Below are 26,031 nucleotides of genomic sequence, written 5' to 3'. Positions count from 1 at the left end.
GCACATGGACAGCAGCAAGAAAAACACTCGATGATGTTCCAGCATTTTGAGGCTAATGTGTGATAATTTCTAACTCATAGGAACCAGAAGACATAACATCTCTCCCATGCATTTAGCTGTCAGGGAAAAATCAGGTGGAGATGTGTTATTTCTCTGTGTGATGATTCACTCTGGGTCAATCTCATACAACTTGGGAACTCTGTATAGCGTGAGGATTAAAAAAAATATATGTGCATGGGATGTGGGTGTCGCTGGCTGGGCCCATCCCCATTTATTGCCCATCCCTAAGGACATTTAAGAGTCAACCACATTGCTGTGGATCTGGAACCGCATGTAGGCCAGACCAGGTAAGGATAACAGATTGCCTTCCCCTAAAGGACATCAGTGAATCAGATGAGTTTTCACGACAATCGACAATGGTTTTACGGTCACTATTAGACTTTTAATTCCAGATTTTAATTGAATTCAAATTTCACCATCTGCCTTGGCGGGATTCGAAACTAGGATACCAGAGCATTACTCTGGGTCTCTGGATTACTAGTCCAATTATAATACTGCTTTGCCACTATGCCCCCAGTCTGCTCACCTATTCCAAGTCCCTTGCTCTAATCACTGTCCGAGTAAAAATGTCGCTCATTAATTCTTTCTATTGAATTCATCAGTGACAATTACAGTTATGACCCCTGGCTTTTGACTCTTTCACACGGAAACATCTTTTCTATATCTGCCTGAGCAAACTCTACCAACGTTTTCTAGCCTTTTCTAGAGAAAAGAGCCCCAATGAATTCAGTCTCTCCCAATAGTTCTAACACCTCATCATTGTAAACCTTTTGTCTGCCTTCTCCAGTGCCTCTATACTTTTTTTTGTAATAACGTTTGAAATTGTATTTCAAATTTCAGAGTCCAAGTACATGCGAGTAGTGAAAAGCAGTGATCCCAGCATCAATTTTTTTGTATGATACCACTTCCCACCTGTCACTAGTCTGAGTAACTTAATTGTAAACCCAATTCTTTGCATTCTGTTCCATAGCATTTTCCTTCCAACCCATCTGACATTAGGGGGCACTGTTTTAAAATTAAGAGTCGCCCTTACAGAATAAGAGGTGAGAATTTTGTTTCTCTCAGAGGGTTGGCATACTATACTCCAGTATATCATGGTGCAGACACACACTGATGGACAGACACAGGGACCAATCAACATGTACAAACACCGCAGCCAATCACCAGTTAGAATACACACATTATAAAGGCAGAGGGCACCACGGTTCCTGCTCATTCTGGGTGCTGCCTCTGAGTGTAACAAGAACTCATCGAGCCCAGCACAGACTTCCAACACGTGCTGAGAGAATCAACTGGTTCGGACAAAGCTAAGGCCTCTAGTTTAAGTTAGCATCATTTAGACCCACAGTTATCATGTGTTAGCTAGTTAGAAGTAGTTAATATAATTGAGTTGAACCTTCATCAGTGTTGGAAGTGTCTGTTCATCTCTCAAGTCTACACTAGCCAACACTTCAAGGGTTGGGCGACTTTGAAACTCTGCCTCAGAAGGCGGTGGATGGAGGGTCACTGAATATTTTAAAGGCGCAAGTAGGTAGATTCTTGTTAAGCAGAGGAATCAAAGGTTATCGGGGGTAGATGGCGAATGTAGAACTCAAAACACAAACAGATCAACCATGATCTTTATTCAGTGGAGCAGGCTTGAGGGGCCGAATGGCCTGCTCCTATTTCATTTGTTTGCATGAATCCACTATATGGTAACTTATCAAAGGACTTTCTGAAAATCCAAGTATATTACATCTGCATTACTATTGTTCACACCTTCTGTTATTCCTTCAAAGAACTTAGTCAGGTAAAGTCAAAATAACAGGTTAAAAAAAGGCACTCACCTGTTGGAAAAGAAACATGATGTAGATCCAGAGTTGGGGCTGCTCACTGCTGAGGGTGAAACTGGATTTACTGTACAGGCAGTAAAACCCTTTTTGCGGACAACTGAAGAGCAATTTAGCCACACATTTACTGATGGAATCTATGTAGAAAACCACAAGAAATTGATTATTTTGGCAAGAGTATCACAAAAGAGGCAATATTCAGAATGGAAAATTATGGGATTTATCATATGACTAAAATAGCTTCACTGCCTTGAATTAAGTTGAATTAGGAAATGCACATTTCCTTTTGAATGTAGGTAGCTTTTTAAAATTATGCTGCAGGAGCAGCTTAATTATTTTATTTCACCATTTACAGGCGGGCTCTGTAATGCCACTTTTTGCAGTAATTCCAGCGACAAACTGAGAAATCTAAAATACTAATGGTAAGTTTTACTTTGCTGCTCAGTGCCAGGCGCGATTTAATGGAAAAGAAACATTTTGGGTGCTTTTAGCCGGGTGTTCTCCACACTTGCAGTGTTAAGAACGGTCTATTAAATGGGACTCTGCTTCTTTTCTGGGCCTCGGTGAGGACCGTCACGCCAAGGCCATACAGGCTCATTTCCTGCACTAACGAGCACAACCCGCCAGTACAGGAAGAGATCGGACCGTGCCCCAATCTCTGAACTCCTCCCCCACCCTAGCCTCCGGACCCCCAACGCCCCAACGCACCAGTTAGGGGGCCATCGAGCCCCCCTGCACCCTACCTCATAAGGGCAGGGCACTCCCAGGCCCGATCCCCAGCATGGCAGGATGCCACCTGGGCACTGCCAGCTTGGTAGCACCACAGTGGGTAGCATTTGGGTGCCAGGTACCTTCCTGCGAGAGCCGGACCACCCAGGGGCTGTCGATTGCTAGAAGGAACCCCCCCCCCCCCCCCCCCCAAGTGCCGGTACGTCTGGTCACATTTATGGAAACCAATGCAAAACGGCGCCCGCTCGGGGTCTCCGAAGCGAGGACATTAAATCCCGTGCCTTGGGAACTCCGGCGTGAACATGTTCAGGTGATGTTAACTGCACACGTAAATATGCAAATCTGGATCTTGTCCATCGTGGGCGGGATACAGATCGCAATGCCTCATAAGATCTCGATAGATCTCACGAGGTGTAACAAACTTGGTAAACCAGCCTTGTCGCTTCCTGAGTCAGGCATGACGATGGCTGTTAGATCGTGCATGTTGGATTTGAAAATTGAAAACACTACAAATTACTGTAAACAGTTTTTATCTTTAGACCGCAGTCAGTGATGCAAACATTTTGTGGGTTTCTTATACTATGATGCTCATTTTACACTGCTTTAAACTCCAACATCATTCATACAGTCTACTATTTCAAGAGTGCTAATTTTAACTGACGTATTTTCATTGCAGATAGATTTATCCTTCAAGCCCAATTGCATTTCATGCTCTTCTTTTTGATTTTGAATATTTTCTATTCTCATAGGCCTGATCGTTTAGCGATATGGGACCCCCTAAGTGTTTCCATATTGCTGTTAATTCAGTTCTACAGTCCCTCAGATTCATTTCTCACAGGGATCTGAAACATCATTAGTTCCCTTGAAACAAAAGAAAAGGTCCTGTGAATCAGTCATTTGTTCCACTATAGAATCCATGCCAATGATTACAAACTAGCTGGTCATAATACTTTGATAAATCCATTTTGTAAACCTGCTCAAGATTATATAGATTAGAATTGCCTCATTGTAATTGAGTCAGAAGTTTCTGGAATCAAATCCATCTCCAGGGACTTTGGTACATAATCCAGGCAGAGAATTAAGTGCTGTACTGAAGGAATGATGCACTGCTGAGAGTGCCATTTTCTGAATGAGATATTGGGTGTGATTTAGTGGCCTCGTAAAGCCTGACTTGGTGACACGGCCATGCCTTTGAATCTCGCAAGAGGCCGCTCACGGGAGTCATGACGCTCAAAATATCTTGCGAGATTTAACAAATCTTGCGAGACGTCGTGATCTGGATTAATATATGGAAACGAGCCATTAGGCTTGGGAGAGCTCTGCGCCGTATTTTCACGTGGCCCAGGAACTAACAGCCATGCCTGGAGACCTCTTCAGGGTGCCGTTTAGCACTGATTTCCACAAACGTGGACTGGGTTTAATGGCACCTGGGAGGATCTCCCAGGTCATTAGAGAACCCCGGGTGGTCGGGTACTGGGCAGGGTGGTACCATTGTACTCCCACTGGTATCTGGGCACTTTGGCACTGCTAGCCTGTCACCCTGACAGTGTCACCATGCCCAGGTGCCACTACCAGGCTGGCAGGGGCATGGCCAGGGTGCCAGACTAGCAGTTCCAAGGTGCCCAGGTGCCAGTTTGCCCATGCCAGGGATCGGGCCCGGGGTGGGTGTCTTGGCCGTAAGAGGTGGGGTGAAGGAATGGGAGCTTGAGGAACCTGCAAGAGGTAGGTTGGGTGCAGTGGGATGTTCCAGGGAGTGCGGTGGGGTAACTTGGGGGGTAGAAAGATCAGGACAGCATTTACAAATGGAGCCCCGATCCGCGAGTCATCTTCCTGCACTGGTGCAGGAAATTATTTAAGTGTGGCCTTGACGGAACATCCTGCTACACCTGCCCGAAATGAGACTCTTTTTGTCCCGATAAATCGTGCCTGTTGACTGCTCTTTCAGAGGTCTGTAAAAGATCCCATGGCAATATTTTGAAGAGGAGCAGGGAACTTGCCCCCTTCCCCCACACCCTCCGACCCCAGTGACCTTTCATCCCTTACCCAGCATCAAAACATGTTAGCTAGCCATCAGCACATTATGAGAGCTTGCTGTCACAAATTGGCTGTCATGTTTTATGGGTTACGACAGTAACTACATTTCAAAAATACTTGGTTTGCTGCAACACATTTTCGGGCATCCTGAGATCTTGAAAGGTGCCATAAAAATGCACGTTTTTTCTTCTTTACTTACTGCCATCTTGCTTAAATGTCCCCGATATCCACATCAGCTGTGTAAATGATTGATTGACTGACAACACAAACCTAGGTAAAGCAATACTTAAAAAAACACTAAGCTTCCTAGAATTTTTTAATGAAAATGTTTTATTCGTTTTCATTTTATAAACACTAAATAAACAAAATGTCGTAGTCATCACTGTTGCATTGTGTATACTGCATATGAGAGTATTACGGTAAGGCCCCTCTACTACAGGTACGGGGGTAGATTCCTGCCTGCTGGCTCCGCCCAGTAGGTGGAGTATAAATGTGTGGGCTCTCCGAGCTGCAGACATTTCGACAGCAGCTGTGGGAGGCTCCACATCTCTGCGTAATAAAGCCTCGATTACTCTCTACTCTCATCTCATCGTAATTGATAGTGCATCACAAATCCATACAAACAATGTACCACTTACAAACCCCTAGAAAACAAGCCCAAACCATAAACCTCCCCCCCATCCCCTCCCCCGACAGTAACCAATTTCTAAAGGTAAAAGACAAAGGTCGCTACCTCCGGCAGGCCCGGGCACAGGAACTATCCGAGTCAGCCCCCAGCCCGGCCCTAAAGTGAGACATAGAAACGTCCTTACGGGACTTCCGGTGGAGGCCATGGAGTGAAAGGACACGCATTTGGCAGCTCCCACTTTGTGGCTTTTAAGCTGGATTTCCACAGGAATTTTTCAAAAATAAAAATTTAAAAGGGAGAAGAGAAGGAGGTGACCCCTAGTTTATGGAGCTGCGCCCAGGGAAAAATCGAAAAAGGAGGAATCAAAAGTTGGTTGGAAGTGAGGACCGGAGTTCAAAGGAGGCAATGGCAGCGACGCAGGGTCTGACCTCGCCAGCTCAATGGTCAATGGACCAGTTGGTGAACTTCTTGACTGGACTCGATTAGGGTAGTGATCGACCGTGTGGAGGAGCGATTGATGACCCAGGGGCAAGCGATCCAGAAGCTGGAGGAGCTGGCGGCAGAACAAGAGGAGCAGTCCACCGCGATGGCAGCGGAGATCGGGATGCTACAGGACCAACAGAAACGACTGCTGGAAAAAGTGGAGGACCTGGAGAACCGTTCTCGGAGACAGAATATCCGGATCGTTAGTCTGCCAGAGGGGAAGGAAGGATCAGATGCTGGTGCGTATGTGGGGAAGATGCTGGATAAGCTGATAGGGGAGGGTGCGTTCCCCAAACCGTTGGAGTTGGACCGGGCCCACAAGGCGCTTATGCGTAAGCCACAGGGGCGGAGCCCCCGAGGGCAATGGTGGTACAACTGCATCGATTCCCAGATAAGGAACGCATCATGAGATGGGCCAGGCAGACAAAACGGTGCATGTGGGAAGATGCTGAGATCCGGGTGTACCAGGACTTGGGAGCAGAACTCGCAAAGAGGAGGACGTGTTTTAATAAAGTCAAGGCGGCCCTGTATGAGAAGCAAGTAAAGTTTTGACTGCTTTACCCGGCCCGTCTATGAGTGACCTATGAGGATTGGGCGCTGTACTTTGGCTCGCAGAGGGCAGATTGGACTTTATGAAGGACAATAACCTGATGGGAAAACAAGGACCTTGAACCTTGACTGTGGAGAATTGAGTTAGAAGTGATGTTTTGCTTGGTAAAAACATTAGTCTTTTAACTTTGTAATTTAATTTGCAATGTTCGAAAAGTTGTTTGAGATTCTGTATGTATAATACCTTTTATTTATTTTTTTCTCGGTCTGTTCCACCTGGCTCTGTTTGAAGGTGTTTGAGTAGATAAGATTTTGGGCCATATATTCCCCATACTGTTATCCTGACCACTACCTCCTCTTCAATCCCAGACATACACTAGATATTCCCTCCTTGAGTCCCGATTCACTTTGACCCATTGCAGAACCTGCTCCTTCACCTGGAATCTGTGGAATCCAATAAACTCTGCCCACGGTGGCTCTGTCGCCCGAGGCTTCCGCAGGAGTACTCGGTGGGCCCAATCGAACTCTGGAGGGAACAGTCGCTCATCTACCCCTCCAAAAGCTGATGAACATCTGAGAGAAGTACTCAGTCGGCTTAAGGTCCACATAGGGGGTCTATGTCAACCCCACAATTCTGAGGTTCTGTCTCCTCGACCTGTTCTCCAAGTCATTCACCTTTGCCCTCAAGGATCTTGTTCCTCTCCCCCACCTGCAACATCTCCGCTTCCAACGAGGTGATTTGATCACCATGCCGCGACAAGGCTGCCTCCATACCCTTCAGCGCCGTTCCATGTTCCTTCTCTGCCTCCAACGTTTTTTCCAACTTCTCCCGAATCGGGCCAAGTACTGCCTCAATTGACCGCTTAAGGGTTTGCATCATCAGCCTGCCCTGCTCCTCAAAAATATTTCACAAACTGCTTTACAGACTCCTTCCCCGTCAGCCCAGTCAGCGTTTCCACTGAGTTATGAGCAGTCGCACGCAAGGCCAAGTCCACTGCTTTCCCTCTTGCTGAGTTTCTTACTAGCTCCGTCGAAGGATTAACCTCCTGCAATCTTCTTACCACCAACCTTCTTTATTGATTTCAATATATTTTCGCTGACAAATTCCTTATCCCATACGTTGGACTGGTTTTGATGACCAAAATCCCTGGGAAACGGGTTAAAAAGTCCAAATGGCAACGACCATGGTGGGAACCACCTTATGTGCAATCATCTCCTACCTGGCTTTTGACTAAAGATCCACGTTTGAAATGTACAATTATTTCTCCCTTCACTGCCCTGTTTTCCCACATTCCAAATTGGTATCAAATTCTTTTTTTTGTTGCTTTTATGGCATATTTTAAATAAGGTGTGTGTCGCCAACTGTTTTTAAAACAATTCTCTCAACTTATCTTTTTATTCTAAGAATGTATTCTTATATAATTTGTAAAGTTCATTTGTCTGGGCAAGCACAGAAATCTTGCTCCTGAAATGTGACCGCATTTCTTAACATATAATTTTTTAACAATGTGGCGTGACCCCCAGGAACACAAATCTGCTCAAATAAGTTTTTAAGTTGAATGAATGCATGTATTGTAACTTTTTGGATGGTTGGTAATGATGCCTTGCTGATCCAAGTTTAAGAGCCAATATTAATAATTTTCCCTTGAGTGAGTCCATATTTGAGTATAGAGTCAATGCTTCCCAAAAGTCAATGGAAGTTTCCATGAAAAAAATGAATTGTGTTGATTTCACATTTCTGTTGTTAGAATATGATCCAAAATGGACTGGAGAGGCACATTTTTTTGAGAAGGGTATTTTTTTATTTGATGGTACTTTACTGGAAACAATGTAGAATGCAGCCCAGCTCCATACCAGTCTGTATACTGGTTTAGCACAGTGGCCTAAACAGCTGGCTTGCAATGCAGAACAAGGCCAGCAGCGCGAGTTCAATTTTGTACCAGCCTCCCCGAACAGGCGCTGGAATGTAGCGACGAGGGGCTTTTCACAGTAACTTCATTGAAGCCTACTTGTGACAATAAGCGATTATTATTATTATTATTAGACAATAAGAATGTTTAGATTTGTAGAAAGCTTTTCCAGATTTGCTTTGTTTCCTCACTTGGACAAACCAATTCTTCTGTGAGAACAAAATGCAATGCTTTAGTTCCTTCATCAATAAGGGGGGCAGTGGCATAGTTGCATTGTCACTGGACTAATAATCCAGAGACCCAGGATAATTCTCAAGGAATTATGGTTCAAATCCCACCAGGGCAGATGGTGGAATTTGAATTCAATAGAAATCTGGAATTAAAAGTTGAATGATGACCATGAAACTATTGTTGATTGTCTTAAAAACCCACCTGGTTCACTAATATCCTTTAGGGAAAGAAATCTGTCATCCTTACCTGGTCTGGCCGACATGTGACTCCAGGCCCACAGCAATGTGGTTGGCTCTTAAATGCCCTCATGGGTGAGCAATAAATGCTGGCCCAGTCAGACATCCACATCCCGTGAGCGAATAAAGAAAAAATTAAATCACTCCTTTTTCCCCATTTTGAAGCAAGGTACATTGTGGGTCTCCACAAAGGCAAAAACATCTTAACTCCCAGCCATAAGCTTCCAGCATTCTCTTTCTTCCCTGACTTAATATTCCAGTACAGTGTTGTTTAACGAACCCAAATTTTCCTTACACAATTGTCTGTGCTTATCATGTTTGGAAGTGAAAAATGAGTTTATGATTTGTGTTCCGGCGACATGATTGTTTAAAAAGATATTATTGAGACAGGTTCACTTTATTTTCTCACTGTGGAAGTGCCGAGTTCCCAAACATTGACAACAAGGACTTGTGACAAACAATACTTTGTTCACGAGCTCAGCAGCTACTTTGTCCTTGTGCTCTGCCTGCAAACTCCTGCGCTCGTGACACATGACCCTTTAAGTAGCTGCGTCATCACGTGACCATTTGGAATACATTTTCCCAGTTTAAGTTGGGACAACCGGTGGAACTGAGGAGTAACATTTTGTGCAGACACTAAATGCGAATTAATCCTTATACACCATCTAGATTGAACAGGCTGACAATACATAACTATTTACATGTGGTGAGACATGGATGAAACTGTTGCAGCTGGTGCATGGCCCATCTTGTCTCCTTTTCCCCACGCTTTTTATTGTTTAACGATAAGATATGAAGGCCAGTTATAGACCAGTTGGTGATATAATTTTGGAACGTTGTGTTTGGTTTGATCACACACCCTGAGCGGGTGGTTATACAGGTTGGCTGTGCTGTGATTTTCTCAGAATGGTGTCCTTGGTGTGGAAGACCTGAGGCAATCCATTAGTGTACAGGGATTGGGTGCAGGGTTTGCTGCTTAGGCTTCTGATAGAGTCTGCATGTTCATTGGTGTAGGGGCCCTGTATTATAGGCTGGATAACTGGGGTGCTGTGGGATTTGTTGATGCTGGTTCCAATACCAGTGGAGGTGACGGTGGTTGTGTACATAGTGGGCACTGCTTGAGGCTACCATGTAACTGTTTGGATGTTGGGCATGGTTGTGTACCACTGCCTATTGGTCATGGCCATGCGTGGTCCAGATCCTGATCTTTTGTCCAGATATTAGAGGGCCGGGTCTGTAGTGTGTTTTTCTTCCTAAACAGCATAGCCTGAGGGTATCATTCACATTGTTTTTGGGTTTGGGCTGTAACAGAGTCTAAGCAGAAGGAACTGTGGTCCTGGTGCATCTGGTAAAGACTGGTTGTGCTGACAAGGGCAGGTCCTGTTGTGGTAGATTTTGCAGGCTGAGGAATGCAGCATGGTAATCTGTGCGATCTCGCGCACATTTCTCGAGAAGATGTTTAGCTGAACATATTGCCCATTCTGCCAGGCCATTGGACTGGGGTATGGAGGGTTGCAGGTGATGGGGTCAATGTCCTATGTGTGTGCAAAATTTTGAAATTCACTGGAGATGAAGTGGTGAGTGTTGTCTGCCATGAGTCTTGGAGACTTGCCATGTGTGGCAAAGTGGCTCTTCAGTTTGATGATTACAGTGTTACTCGTCACATTTGGCAGGGAGTCAAGTCAAAGCAACTAGAATACGAGTCGACTGTGACCAAGGGGGCGCTTTTCCGGCCCTGTTACACCCCGGCACAAATCCCATTATGGTCAGAAATTCCTGGGAGAGGGCCATAACAGGATATGCGACAGAGAGGTCTCAGAATGAGTCTTCCCCCCCCCTCCCCCTCCCCTCCCCCCTCCCCCCCACCGCCCCCAGTAATCAGGTTCACGCCTGTGAGGGTGTGAGCCTAATTACCATACATTTTAAACATTCCAAATTGGCTTAATGCCAGATGTTCCCACCCACTGGCATGATGTAATGCCGATGGGAATCACTACTGGTCTCCAAAAATAGAGACCAAACGTGATGCCCATGCCGGAGGCTCAGAGGCCAGTGTAGCCCCCGGGCGCTGCCAGGGGACAAGGATCAGGGAGATCCACTGGGAGGGCCCCGATGCAGGTTGTCTGGATGCCTTATAACCCTTCCATATCTCATTCCCACTATTGTCAGGCTCTGTCACTGCTGGTGAACTCAGTTGATTTTGAGGTTGCTCTGGCATCTGGATATCTTTTTATTCATTTTTTCCATTCCTTGGCATTGATTCATTCTTTGTCGATTCGGCGGTTGTGGTAATCCGTGATTGTCGTTCCATCTTGTTTCTTGCAGGGCGATGAATATTGGGCTCATCTCCAAATTTTTTCATCTTCTTTCACCGTGTAGTTTGTTGCAATGTCCTCAATGCCGGAGGCCATTGCGACAAACCTGCCAGTCCTGCTATGAAAATGTGATATTTTAGTAAGCTCACCTTTGTATTTGGCCGTATGGTGTGCTGTCAGCAACGAACGGCTGCTACTTGGTTCCAACATCGTCTGTGCCACTGTCTAGCTGGCTGGGGGTTGCAGAGTTTACTCTGTGGTCGTTGGAGCCGGAGGTTGAGGCCCTTCCAATTGTTGGATGCTCTGTTGTTTACCTTCCCTTGGAGGCGTCATGAGTGAAAAAATGAAAATGAAAATTGCTTATTGTCACGAGTAGGCTTCAAATGAAGTTACTGTGAAAAGCCCCTAGTCGCAGTTCTGTATAATTTAAGACAGTTGTTGTCTTGACATCTGCTGTTTTGAGGAGATTCAGACATAGAATATGGTAAAAAATGGGTCCATGGAATTAAGACACTGGGCAGTCATGTTCTCACTGAATGATGAAACAGGTTTCAGGGGGTAAATGTCTTCTTCTTTTTCCCATTTTCCATTCAAGCTCATGAAGAGCTCAAACCGTATCGCTTCAAGGCAAACATTTAGTTCTTGGCAAGAATCTGTTCCCACAACACAAAACCCAATTGCAATAGATGTCAAAGGTCATATGGTGCTTGTTTTGATGTGATACATAGTTCCCGAAGCACAAGAAGTTTATTTGACATTTGCAGTTAATCAAACATAAACAGAGTCCAGGCATATATCATTCACAGCCAAATGATCACAAAGTTCTGATCAGGGACTAACTGCAATGCTCTAATGTAAAACCTTAGGATATAGGAAAACGAAAGGATAACTGACAGTACAGGCACTAATAAAAAACTCACAACTGTTTGAAAATTTTAATATAATTTTCCCTCTCTTAGACCACTTCCCCCACCACCCCCCCCAATTGCTACATATTTTCTGATTGAAAGAATGGATTGATGATTGACCAGCTAGAAGACATAGAAGGCTAAACAGGCAAACTTTTTTTTCTTGCTTCTTGTAGAGGAATTCCTAATTTTTTTGTCTAATTGTTTGGCGAGAGGTTCCAGCAGCGCTGTTCCCGTCGGCCAGGATGGCAGGAAATTGCGCCGGAGTCTGTGCTTGAACCTCATTAATTATGCACAGGTGAGTTTGTCTGTGAATGACCTGTTGGGTCAGGAGCTAATTTGCCCACCTGCCGTCAGCTGATGGATTCGAAGGCTCAGGTTTCGCAATTAAAAAGTGCAACACACTCATATCACTGTCTCCAGCCCACCTATCGTCAGGAAATGATGAAAGATGTCATCCAGCCAGAAGCAGAAGGCTACCAGCCTCTAGAAGAAGGCAACACCTTGCTTCACCACCAGGCCCTCACTCCATGATCCTTGGAGTCCGGGTGCACAGGCATCTATCCTAGGGATGGCTCCAAGAATCACTCTAATAATATGACTCTGGCCTGGGCGGCTGTTGTCCAGGAGGTCAGAGCGTTTGACATCCATGCCCAAAGTGACACGCAGTGCAGGAAAAGGATAAATGATCTTATCTGCTCCACCAGGGTAAGTCATCTCTCATCTCTCTCCAGCATCAAACATTCATCATGGCATAATTGACTCAGTTACTCTCTTCACGTGTCTCACAAATCCATTAGCAGGGGACACATATCAACATTCATTCTCTCATGGGGACTTTCACATCACCACCATATCATCTTGCTCCCACTCTAGCCCCTAGCCCTTCTGGGGAGGGTGCACCGCACAGAGGGGACATGCATCGCACCCAACCTCTGCTCCATCCGTTCTGATCACAGACTCGCTAACATGAGCAGCCCCAGACCGGGCGAGGGACGGCAGTGATCGTCACCTTCGCTGGATTCGAGGGGGCTGCAAACAAGCTTGCTGGGTTAGGTCAGAGATGGCTCCTGTGGGGTAGGAGATATTGATTGGCCTCTCCCAGCAAACTAGTATGGATCACAGGCTCCATCACTTCTTCAAATCTTGACAATCACAGTGAGTCACATGTATTCTGAAATAGCTTAAGCTCATTCACTAAAATGGGAACCAGCAGATCGAGGCCACCCAGGCAGCTCAGCAGCAGTACAAGCCCCCAAAGCACATCAAGGATGGAAAACCATTACAGCTCTCACCCGCACTCTCACCCGCGCAGAGACACACACCTCGGTGAGGTGTAGTACTAGATTATGTGCGGAAAATTAGAGTTCTTAATATTTTTGCAATATCATCATATTGTCATTTACTAGATAACAAGCTTGTGTGTTTTGAGTATGGTTGTGATTAGTCTAATTACATGGAAGACAGTTAAGACTTCAAAAGGTCAGTGCACCAATAAAGAAGGTATGAAGGCAAGCCATTGAAATGGTGATTAACGGGGGACAAGGAAGTAGCTGGATAAGGAATTTATATTAGGCAGGTAAGAGAAGTGATTTCAAAGTTGATTGTTGGATTTCAAAGGGAACATATACAATTGGAAGACTGTAAATGCGTGAGGCAAAATATAAGTTTACTTTGGAAATATAGTAGCCATAAAGTAATAAAAAAAAGGCTGATCAACTCTGGGAAGAGGAACTTCAAAAGACTATAGAAATGATGGTGCAGAAGATCAAAGGGAAAAAGATGTATTTAAAGTGAGCCTGAAGGCTATTGTGGGTGGCTGTGAGATATTGACCAAGACAGTGAGGTGAAGCCAGACTTGTGGACACCATTTTGCTGCCACCCTCAGAGAGGAAAGCTGGTGTGAGATTTCCTTGTGTGGTAATTTTACTGGACTTTTATAGACTGAAAATCCTGAAAGGACTGTTGTCGTCAAAAGGGGGGTTTAGCTCTGAGTTTATTTAATCCATTATCTTTTAGAAAATGTTACTAAGTGCTATTAACTGTGTAAAGATGTTCTCGTGTCTTTAAATGGTATATATTTTTAAAATTTTAATATCTTAAATCACCACAAGTAGTCCGGAATTTTCTTAACTTGACTTGAGCTAATTCTTCAGAATGTACAAATTTAAAACCATTGTTTGGAAGCTTGTCCCAAGTTTCCCTTTTGGATTTGGGCAGCCTGGTACTTAACAGCTGCAGTGTCACAACAATGAGACTCTCCCTGGAGAACACTTCACTGACACGTCGCCACAGCAGTCAGAGGCTGGGTCAGCCCAGGTCTCCAGCATGCTAAAGGGCTGCTGTAGAGCACTCATCCACTCACGCCCAGTCAGATGATTGGCCTCTGGAAGTGGCTGCCAGCTCACTAGCAGAACACAACAGCAGGTGGCAGAACATAAGGCTGAGGTTCGAGAGTCACTCATCAAACTAGAGTGAACAATGAAGGAGTCAGTCTGGCATCATGGCTCTGATATGCAAGGGCCTAGAGGTCACTATGGAGACCTTGGTCTGGCAGGTTTAGTCAGATTTATGCTCAGCCATACATTCCATTAACACATACCCTGGTGGGTACCATCAGGATTTAGGTGACAAGTGGACGAGGCATCTTGACTTCCCCTCCAGGTGCTCCATCTCCTGCAGGAATCCGTCTGGGACCTTCTGGCATTCATAGGAGGATGAGCTTCAGTTTAACACCCTGGGGCTTTTTTTCTAAGGGTATGCAGCCACTCACAGTCCCCTTTGCCTGTGACTGTCTCCACTCCAGCCGCTCAGGCGGCCAAGGTGCTTTTGCTCTTGAGCAGGAGATCCTCGTCAATCGGGGGCCTTCCAGTGCTGGGACCACCAGAGGACATCTGCCAAGGTCATCACAACTGCAGATGTTATGGTTGCACCCAGTGGCAATGATAGGGTTCGGAAAGTTTAACAATGTTGCTGTAACTTCTGGTTCATGGGTGGGCTATCACTGTAATTCAATGGCATATTTTTGAAATCATTAGATGGATATGTGAATGTTTTGGTCAACTGACGACCTTGTAAATTTGTACTTTGCGATCCTCTTATCCCGAGGGTTTGACATTCTCCCACTCAGTGATAATGTCCCATGAGATGAACATTTGTGTGATGTCAACCTCAGTGCAAATTGTGTCAGGAGCCCTGTGTGTTGTCAAGGAGATGTGTTTAACTCTTCATTAGGAGTATATGATGGAGGTTTATAACCCTCCTACCACAAGGGACAACAATGGTTGAGGGCAGCTCATCAGTAATAAAATTATAGTGGCATCTGGGTCTCCACAGTGTTAGTGACCGAACACAAGACATGCACTTTTGAATGAGATCCCTTGGCTGGCCCACATCTCAGTCACGTGTTTGAAACATTAGATGGTGTCAAAAAACATCAAGCCTCATGTCGCATCACTGCCCATAGAATCCATATAATCTCTGCACTGATTCTCTGAAAGGTCCAGTTCCCCGCTCTATCTCCAAAACCCCCACCCAACCTATACATCTTTGGACACTAAGGGGCAATTTTACCATGGCCAATCCACCTAACCTGCACGTCTCTGAACTGTGGGAAGAAACCAGAGCACCCGGAGGAAACCCAAGCAAACATGGGGAGACTGTACAAACTCCACACAGACAGTCATCCAAGGCGGGAATTGAACCCGAGTCCCTGGTGCTATGAAGCAGCAGTGCTAACCACTGTGCCACCCTTCAGTCCTTCCTAAATGGACTTAGTTCACTGAGTGAGCACATTAGCAGGGCAGTTCTCACCAAGGTTAAGATTATAACCTATCATGCCGTGATGCCAGAGTGCGCAAATGTGAACTCGTTCATAGGACTCGTTCTCTCAGCAATTGTTTGACTATGCCCTGGCATGATAGGGAGTGGCTTTGAGGGCTCGGGGGGCTTGGGGAAATGTGTCCATATGACCTCATGTAACTTTCCTCTTCCTGGAACCTGTCAGCTATTAAAGTATCATGGACACATCGCCCACTTATTCCTTCCTCCATGGCTTAAGCATACTCATAGAGCATACTCATATTATCGCTCAGCAGCCCCATGGGCTTTCTGGACCTCTGCATTTTCATCTCCCATTGGGCTCTCAACCTTTCCAGTTCACCCTCATTACACAGTCAAGATTATGAAGGACACAGCAAACTGCAATCATGAAGAAAACACTCTCTGCATCACCCGAGTGGTCTAAGCATCTAATCGCATCTTCAGAAGTCCAATAGTCGTCTTGATACGAAAGCTTTTGGAACTCTGAGCCTATTGTACCTCTCCTCAGCACAATTGAGAATGCGGCGCACCAGAGTCATCAGCTAGTGTTTCAGCGGGTATCCTCCTTATCCTCCAGCAAATATCCCTCCAGACATTCTGCTCCCTCGAAAACTCTAGGCACCTGGGAGTGACCAAGGATGCAGGAGTCACGGCAACTCCAGGGATACTATGCATACTTGTGCTGGATGTGCTTGCGATAGTCAAATTTGCGATCAGCAAATTTACTGACCCACCCTTCAGCCCCCTCCTCCAAGTCATTGATAAAAATCACAAATAGCAAATCAGGAACTTACTTGTACAGAATAATAGAAGAAAAGCTTGTATTCTATCACTACAATGGGCAGAATGGCAATGTTTGAAAACAATCTATGTGGCAGGTTTGGGAATTAAAATCTATTTTTTGTAACAAGTATGACTTTTAAAAATAAATATTCAAACTTTCTCCCTTTAAACTAGTGATTCTACTATTAGTATTGTTAAAAATTAAATTGGCTATAATAAGGATTCCATCATAAACAGTTGATGTTTTTACTTTGAACCAACAGATTGACATTGAGCATGAACCCAGTGTCACCATGATAAGAGGAATGACAATTAATGTCCCCTCTGAGGGAAAGGCAGAGGGGAGAATAGAAAACAACTGGCAATTGTTGTTTCCTTGTTTGAAACATATTAACGATCATCTTAGCTTGTCCCCTTCTAAAGAAACAAATTACATTTATTTAGTACTTTTCGTGTCCTTAAATAATCCCAACGTGCTTCACCTTCATTTAGTGTTGAAATTCCATGGATAGCAATGAGATGCATGTCCGGTAAATCTGTTTTACTGGCGTTTGTTTTGTTGAATAAATGTTAGCCAAGATATTGACAGAAATCATTAGATTCTTCATGTAGTACCCTGGCTACTTTTGATGAACAATTAACCCAAGGATCATAATCCTAGGGCTGATGATCATTTTTAAGGGACAAGGTGAGGGATTGGGCCTCGGTTGGGCGATCTTTCTAATGGTTGGTGAGGACTCGATGGGCCAAATGGCCTCCTTCTGCACCGTAGGGATTCTAGGATTCTATGATTATCTCATTGGCTTACCTTCAATGATACACTGATCTGGGATGGGGATCCTCTTCACCATTTCTGAAAAAAATGCCTTCACTTCATCAATACTTGTTTTCAAATGCAGATAGAGCTGATCCTGTGCTTCAGTGTTACATGCCAGACTCTCTGTACTACTTTCCTGAGTTTTACCATTGATGATATCACTGGAATGTCTTGATTCCTTTGGAGTAATATCAAAGTGAGAACGAGAAAGCAACTGATGTTTATGTTCATCCAGTTCTTGTGTCGAAGGCTGTTTAACACTCCCTTCACTGAGTGATCGGTCTGAAAACGTGATGTCTGTTGTCATGTCTCCATTCTCTCCTTCATCATTCGCAGAGCTTATTGACTTTATATACATTGCATGAAGAGCAAGACTTTTTGACCTGCCATTTTGAAGAGATTAAAGAAAGCATTTACCTTAACGTGAACATTTTACACACGAAAAAGACTTCAAAATATGAAAAGCACAGAATTTCTGGATAAAGAGTTATAGATTTCTCAATAAAACTAACAGCAATGACAACATAATCTGTGGTCCTGTGAAAACCATGGCCCTTTTGGTACTTGCCTGCTGTAACTTGAGAATATTTTGGGAAGGGCTGCAGAGGCTGACTTAGATATCTGTAAAGATGCATTTTCACAGACTTTGTTAATAAAAACAAAATTTATTAATAAGATTTGTTCAGCAGCTACATGGCTGTATCTAGCTCCCTACTTGTCTCTTGCCAAAGAGGGCTCCACCTTCTGAGGTGATTACCCATTCTGAGCCCCAATTGGCCACCCAGGCCAGGTGACCCCCCCTTCTGCTGTGTTGCCCTTAAAGGGACAATCCCCACATCCCTCCCCCTTTAAGTCCTTTACACAATCATTACTCAGTCCTAGATTCAAACTAAACATTAAATCCATGAGTTGGACAATTATAAATCGGGCCTTTGAGGGTATTTTGTTTCTAGTGGAGCTGCATAATTCTGTAGTTTGAGATGCTTCCGCAGGACCAAAATTAACAGGAACTGCAAATAACGGGTACCTTTTCTGGAACAGGCAGTTCATTACTACCTGCTTCCACAGAGACATCAGTTATGTCTATAGCAGGTTGATCAGTGTTTACGGGTTCAAAACATTTCTTGATGACACCACTGACTGCTGAAGCGTCTTCCTACTCAAGTGGTCCACGTGTTTAAGAACGATGTGTCCCTCCATGTCTACTTCGTACACCAGTGGTCCTGTCTGAGAGACAATAATTCCAGGGATCTAACTTGATCCACTACCGAAGTTGCATATTATGTACTTAGTATTGGTTTCTTACTGTTGCAGTGGTGATTGTTCAGTAATAAGATCTTGAGGCTTGTGTGTTCAAACATAAACCATTTTATTGGTAGGCTTTAAATATGATGTTACGGTCTTCCGGTGGCGGCCATGGAGGAGTAGGTCGCACATTCGATAGCTCCCGCCTGGAACGGATTTTTGGACCATTTATCCCGATTTTTCTCGGACTTTATGGGATAGGTCGGTGAAGTGGACAATATTAAGGAGGATTCCCTCTCTGATGTATGGCTATTGGACTAGAAGTGGCCGTGTGAGAAGACTCAGCCCGGATAGAGTGAAGCAGTCAGAGCTGATATCGCGGTGCAGCATGGCGGAGGGTCAGGACCAGGGAGCGGTGGCTCAGTGGTCTAAGGAGCAACAGATGAAGTTCTTTAAGGACTGTTTCGCTGAGCTGAAAAAGGAAACGTTGGACTCGATCAAGGCAGCTGTTGATCAAATGGTATTGAATCAGGCAGCCCAAGGTAAGGCGATACAAGCCACAATGAAACAAGGAGGATTAAATCATATTGTCTCAACTTAAAAATGCTGATAATTGACCAAATATCGGCACATAATAAGAACCATGTAAACTGAAAAAAGACATTAAGGAGATGTGCACAAGGATGTAAACAAAGATGGAAAGAAGAGCAGAGCCGGAGCCCGTGAAAATACAGCTGCACCCACACTCATAGCATGTGTCCATCCTTTCTGATTCTACATTACTCAGGGTCTGGCAACATCTCAAATGGGTCTATTTTCCCAAAGACAGATATTCTGGTGAGTATCTTTTGGCTTCCATTAAAACAGGATACTCACAGGTGTCAGGCCAGAGACAGTGTCATTATAATTTATCCTCATCGCCAGATATAAATCAGTACTTTAACAAATATAATTAATGAATATAAAAACGATTTATTCATAAGAATTGTTCAGCAGCCGTATGGCTGTAGGTACCTCCTCTCATGGCATTGCCTTAGAGGGTTCCTCCCCCTGAAGTGATTACCCAATCTAAGTCCCAATTGTCACTCAAGCCAAGTAACCCTTTCTGCTGTATTGCTCTTAAAGGGATAATCACCACAATACCCCAGGGCTAACATCAGGAATACCCCGACTGTGGTTATTTTTTGTTGTTTAGTGGGGCTGATTTAGCACAGGGCTAAATAGCTGGCTTTTAAAGGACCAAGGCAGGCCAACAGCGGGGGTTCAATTTCCGTATCAGCCTCCCCGAACAGGCGCCAGACTGTGGCGACTAGGGGCTTTTCACAGTAACTTCATTTGAAGCCTACTTGTGACAATAAGCGATTTTCATTTCATTTCAAATTTGCAATTCAGGATTTGGATTCACAACAAAGAGCAGATTGTTCCAATTGCTAGACCTAATCCTTCTGTCAACAAACATTGCCAGCACAAAATGACATTCATTGTAGAATAATAGTGTTCTTCAAAGCGGGTGGGTCACGGTCGGTGTCGGGAGGGTCGCAGAGCCGTTTTCCGCGGTGCTCCCAATCGGGCAAATCCCCACGCAGCAGCCGGCTTTTCATAACGCCGGCTGCAAGCAACCGCGAACATGTTAAAAAAAAAATTTGGCCGCATTGCACATGCGTGCACAATGATCGGCGCGAATGCACATTCCGTGAACATGTTAAAAGAAATTTGGCCGTATTGCGCATGTGCGCCGATAATCGGGCATGCATGCGCAGTGCGGCAGCTATTTTTTTTAACGGTTGCAGCTTTCTGTTTTACAAGTTCTGTAGTGGTTTTTATTCATTTATTTTATTCATTTAATTTTTATTTTTTCCATTTATTTTATTCATTTTTTTTTACAAGCTCGAGGAGGGGGAAGTTTATTCATTTTATTCATTTATTTTATTCATCTGTTTTTATAAGTTCAATGGGGTTTTATTCATTTTTTTCATTTATTTTACTCATTTTATTTTTAAATTTTTTTTACAAGTTCGGTGGGAAATTTGACAAGAAAAAAATACAGAACTTTGGACAGATGGAGTCTCCATACTTTCTGACACCGGAAGGCTTCACCTTCATCCAACAGGTTCCATTGGAGGAGCGTGTACGGGGGCTCAACCATTTCCTCCATTTTTGTCAGCAGCAAACAAGGTAAGCGAAAATGGTGGATCGCGCAGGTCGGCCATAGAAATTGATAGAGAAAGAAAGTCAAGGCCCATCTAGTTTGCCTTCTACCATCTGGTAATTGCATGATACAATTATAATGGGGTTGTTGATTAATAATGATAATCATATCAATTAGTGTATTTCAAAATAATTTGTGTCACTGATTTGAACAATTCTGTTGATGTGATTATTATTAGTGGCTATCCCTCGCTAGTGAGGGTGATTGTCTTCAATGGGTCCAAAGATGGCTGATGAGGCCAATTTGGAATCCGCAGACCTGATGGAATGTAGAGCATTTTTTTTGTCATGTGGGATGACTGGTCGTGTTTTACCAGTTTGGGTCATGGCGTATTCTTTTCTTGTGGTGATATGCATCACTGTAAATACACAAGGGGTTAATGTAAATACATGTAGACTAGCTAGACACTAGAGGGAACACCAGAGACATCATGACACAGACATTCAACCAATAGGCCAGTAAGATAGGACACGGCCAATGGGCATTCACGATACACACAGAGGTGACACTACCACAGGAGGGCATTACACCAACCCATATAAAAGGACACAGCACACATGATCTTCCTCTTTCCAGTGGAGATCACACCCACCACGTGGATTGTAGCAGACTGGTTCGTCAGTCTGAGTAGCTATAGCAGGATTAACAGGAGAGTCGAATCCAAGTAGGAGAATTGTTAACAGTTTAATAAACGTGTTAAAGCTATCTCCAAGTCTGAACCTTCCTTTGTCAGAGTGCACATCAAGGAAGCAGCTTATGCTACGTCAAGAGCATAACAAAACACATTGATCTTGTTTTTCCTGCTCAATTTGTCATCTTTGTGTCTCAAAACAATGGGAGCCTTTCCATGGACTGCTGATCCAAGGAGATGGTCTTCCAGGAGTGGATGTCAATATTGCACTTCTTTGTGCTGGCTTTCAGCTCATCTTTGAATCTTCTGCTCTCAGCTGCTATACCTGCCCTCACTCTGTTGGGAGAAGACCACCTGCTTTGGAAGCCAGATACCTGACATTTGAACAATTTGACCAACTGAACAAAGCTGATAATGAATGATGCTCAATGCTTGTGAGAGGATACTCATGTTGGCATTCTGTCCCCCCACTTGATATGCAAGATCTTCCGCAGGCAGGTATTGATGATATGACTCCAATGCTTTCAGGGTCCTCTTGTACATAGACAATATTCAGCCCTATACAGTAAAGAAGAGATCACAACCACATGGTAGACCATGAGCTTGGTTTTAGTTTTGATGCCACGATCTTCAAAAACTTGCTTCCTCAAGTGGTCAAAGGCTGCACCAGCAGATTTCAGGTGATAGCGGCTTTCTTTGTCAATTCAGCCTCCGTGCGAGATGATTTCCAAGATACTGGAATTGTCTCACATTTCACAGGAACTCATCATTCACTCTCATCAGTAGGGCTGTGGTGTATGTATTTGGAGTTTGCTCCCACACATAAAATTCAGCCCAGTGAAATTTAGTAATTAAAAAAAAAAATCGGAATGACTTTATAACACAAATACTAAACTAAATAAAAATGTTATGGTTAAAATCGGAAATAAACAAAAATGTGCTGAAAATACACAACTGATGAAAGGTGTAATAAAAACAACAACTTCAACAGATGGTGACTGACTTGCTTTTTATCTGTAACGTTTTTGGTTTTATCCCAGGCTTCCGAGCAGATTTTACTGTACATATTATTCCAAATCTGTCAATTATTATTAATGTTGGACTACAGGGATTTTGAAATGTCTTTCAATCATGAGGTTTTCACCTGTTAAATCGCATTGCTTTCCATTCTTCTCTTGATCCTTGGCCCAGGCTGTGCCGACGGACACGACTGGGGTTACTGCTCTCATTTGTCATCTTTTTTTCAAATGCTCGTCTTTTCATCTGGAGTGTCTGAACTCCTGAGTTTTCATGGATCGTAGCATCATCATTGGGGGAACCGGCAACGGGTTCTCTCTCGGTACCAGTTTCTGTTCTGTGGAAATACCAGTAGCAATCTAAATGAGCAGTCATGATTAGAACCTTTACACTTTTTACTTTGCTGTGCAAACAGTTTTATATTACTTCAATAAATAAAATGTCAGCAAACTGGTTTACTCCATCGATTTTCAGCATGAAAATTTGAAATCAAGATTCAAATATAACCTGCTGTTTAGCAAAAGTGTTGCATGCGCTGATTGATATGCATGGTTTAGAAGGCAGCACGGTGGTGCAGTGGGTTAGCCCTGCAGTTCCCAGGTTCAATCCCGCCTCTGGGTTACTGGCCATGTGGAGTTAGCACATTCTCCCTGTGTTTGCGTGGGTTTCGCCCCCACAACCCAAAGATGTGCAGGTTAGGTGGATTGGCCACACTAAATTGCCCCTCAATTGGAAAAAATGGATTGGGTACTCTAAATTTAAAACAAATGTATGCACTGTTTATCTCCACAAGTTTATGCCAGTTTAAAGGTGTCGGTTACTCACACTAATTTACATAGTTGGGGTTAGATTTTCAATCTAGGATCAGGAACATGGTGCCTGGACCATTTCTGGACCCTGACTCTGCACTGCGTCAGCCCCTGTTGGGCCAGAGGCAAGGTCGGCACCTGGAGGTGATAACTGGCTCTAGGGTGCAGTTCTCAAAGGCAGGCGGTAACCAATGCTGGCTTGCCATTGCCTGGTAGAATAGAACGGGCAGAAGAACAGAGGGTCAGCAGCCAAACAAATGCTCAAACGCTCACTAACCAGGTGCTTTTTCTGCTGTGCTCAATTGATGGCAACCGTGTGCCATTTCTTTGTTACATTATTCTTCCCAAAATAAATCTACCCACTCATAAACAGAATTGATAAAAGAAAATTGTGAGCTCTTTATTTGAAGATAAGACTATATGTAGATAATGTTTATTGGGAGACCATGAGGCATAAATCTGACCTTGACCATTGCTGCTCACAGACTGACTTCAAGTCATGGGGCTATTACATCATATACTGGTGGTGTATAATGATTGAAAGTGGTTTAAGATATGCACCCTGAAAGGTATATGCACATCATATTGCAACAACCTCCTTTTCTCTAAACTAAAGATTCACCATTATGAATCAAACTATTTCCATTATAGCAAAACAAAATAACATTATGTCTGAATGTACTTGAACACGCAGGAATACATTTACAAGTCTCTAAAAACATATCAGTAATTTGCTTAGCCATCTAACTTCAGTTAGTGATCTTCCTGGAGGCTACAGTAATTTTCAGAACAGTGGTTCGGGGTACTTTGTTTACGTGGTAGTGCGGCCCCTTTAATGGGGCAGGCTCCACGGACCACATTACCCCTTGGGGCCAATCAGTGGGAACGTACGAACCCTGGCCAATGGGGAGTTTGTGTGGGGCCTGTGAAGCAGGATCCCGGGCAGTGTGGACCAAGGAGTTGATGTGTGAAGACGTGTTGTATAGTGTTCTGTGCCTGTTACTTTACTGCCTTTGACTTTCATCAATAAACTCTTTGTTAACTACTGGAATCCTCCAGTGAATGTCTCAAAACACCACATTAGCGACGAGGTAAAAGTTTTCGATCGAAGCTGACTTGAGGTGGGAAGGGGGGAAGGAAGGAACAGTTGAGAAAGTAGAGTTGGAATTATTTAAACCATGAGTGGAAATGCCCATCATTGGGGAACTAGACCCATTTGACCAAATGGTTGAGGGTTGGAGTCAACACATCGAACAGCTCCATTTAAAAAAATCCACTAACGAGGTCATAGGTGAGGACAAGCAGAAGGTGATACTCTGACAGTTTTTGGACCCCAAATGTATAATTTGATTAGGAAACGTACGCCGCTGGAGACCTGACTCGAAGACCTTTCGTGAAATTGGTTAACAAACATTCCAACCCAAGCTCTTGAATATCCTCCAACGTTATAAATTTAACTGTGTAGTGAGGGACCATGAAGAGTCTGCCTCAACTTTCACATAGGCAGGCTTGGCCAGCTTGTTGGGCACAGAGTTAGGGACGATGCTTAGTGACATAATGTGCAATCGGTTGGTTTTTGCGAGATCCATAACCTTAATATTCAGAAGAAGATTCCGGTGAAGACTACAATTCTGTTGGAAAAGGTGATAGTCCCTGAGTTTAAACCTGATTGTTCAATAAGGATTTGTGGGGACTATAAGCTGACCATAAATCAGGCTGCCCAGGTGGATTGGTATCCAATTCCCTGAATAAAGGACCTCTACACTAAACTGGTGGGGGGAGGGGGGGGGGGGGCCTCACCTGTTCAAAATTGGACATCAATCATGCCTATCTGCAACTAGAGTTCGATGAGGAGTCTCAGAAGTTTGCTACAAAGGCCTTTTCCAGTATTCTAGACTACCGTTCGGCATTGCTTCAGCCTGCTCTATCTTCCAGCACAATGGAAAATCACCGCCAGGGAATTCACACGGTGATGGTTTACCTCGATGACATGCTAGTCCCTGGCACTACACCTGTCCAGTCTAGAGTAAGTATTAAATAGGTTTCATGATGCTGGGTTCAACCTAAAATGTGAAAAATGCACTTTTCAGGCCTCAGAAGTGACATTCCTACGATTTTGTGTTGATACGACAGGATTTCACTCTTTGGAGATGTCCCTGCACCCAAAACTGTCTGTGACCTTAAGTCCTTCCTTCGCATGGTGCATTACAAATTTAGCTACAACACTGGCACCATTACACCAGCTATTAAGGAAGCATCAGTGTTGACAATTGAGAGAGCCCCTAGAGTAAGCCTTCTAAGTCGTGAAGCAAGCATTAGTCTTCAACCTCTTGGTGCATTTTGACCCAGGGTAATCAATCTGCTGACATCTCAAGTGTCCCCGTACGGTATAGTGACAGTTTTATCCCACAAAATGGAAGGTGGTTCGGAACGCATCTCACCTTTGTCTCAAAGACCTTTCCTGAAGCAGAACAAAACTATGGCCAGATTGAGCAGGACCCCAGGCAGTGTGGACCAAGTACTCTGTGCTTGTTACTTAACAGCCCTCACCATTCATCAATGAACCCCTTTGTTAACTCCTGAAGCTTCGAGTGTGTCTCTTGAGCCAACACAGTTTGTGTTGTGTTTTAAACCGCGTCCCAGTTGCAATAGGAGATTTCAGTGTTTTTAATTGTGGTTTTTCTGATTTGGCATCTGTTACGCTACACTCTTTTTGTGGTGAACAGAGGGGAACATGACCTCCCTGACCGGGGCCTCGGCAAACGTTGGAGGCCACGTGACATCCG

The 26,031-nt window shown here is 44.1% G+C and overlaps 1 protein-coding gene across 4 annotated transcripts in view; it reads right to left on the bottom strand.

Moving 5' to 3' along the window:
• veph1 (ventricular zone expressed PH domain-containing 1) overlaps nt 1-26,031 on the bottom strand; it is a 359,761-nt gene that overhangs the window by 102,011 nt on the left and 231,719 nt on the right. For all 4 annotated transcript variants that reach the window (XM_038816020.1, XM_038816021.1, XM_038816022.1 and 1 more), the window contains exons 9-11: nt 22,564-22,773; nt 17,326-17,717; nt 1,887-2,026 (exon numbers count right to left, since the gene is read on the bottom strand). In XM_038816020.1, coding sequence (XP_038671948.1) covers nt 1,887-2,026; nt 17,326-17,717; nt 22,564-22,773 — 742 coding nt within the window. The remainder of the gene's footprint in view (nt 1-1,886; nt 2,027-17,325; nt 17,718-22,563; nt 22,774-26,031) is intronic.

The sequence above is a fragment of the Scyliorhinus canicula genome, chromosome 13 (assembly GCF_902713615.1).
Source record: "Scyliorhinus canicula chromosome 13, sScyCan1.1, whole genome shotgun sequence".
Lineage (NCBI taxonomy): Eukaryota > Metazoa > Chordata > Chondrichthyes > Carcharhiniformes > Scyliorhinidae > Scyliorhinus > Scyliorhinus canicula.
This window is presented reverse-complemented; position numbering and strand designations above follow the sequence as displayed.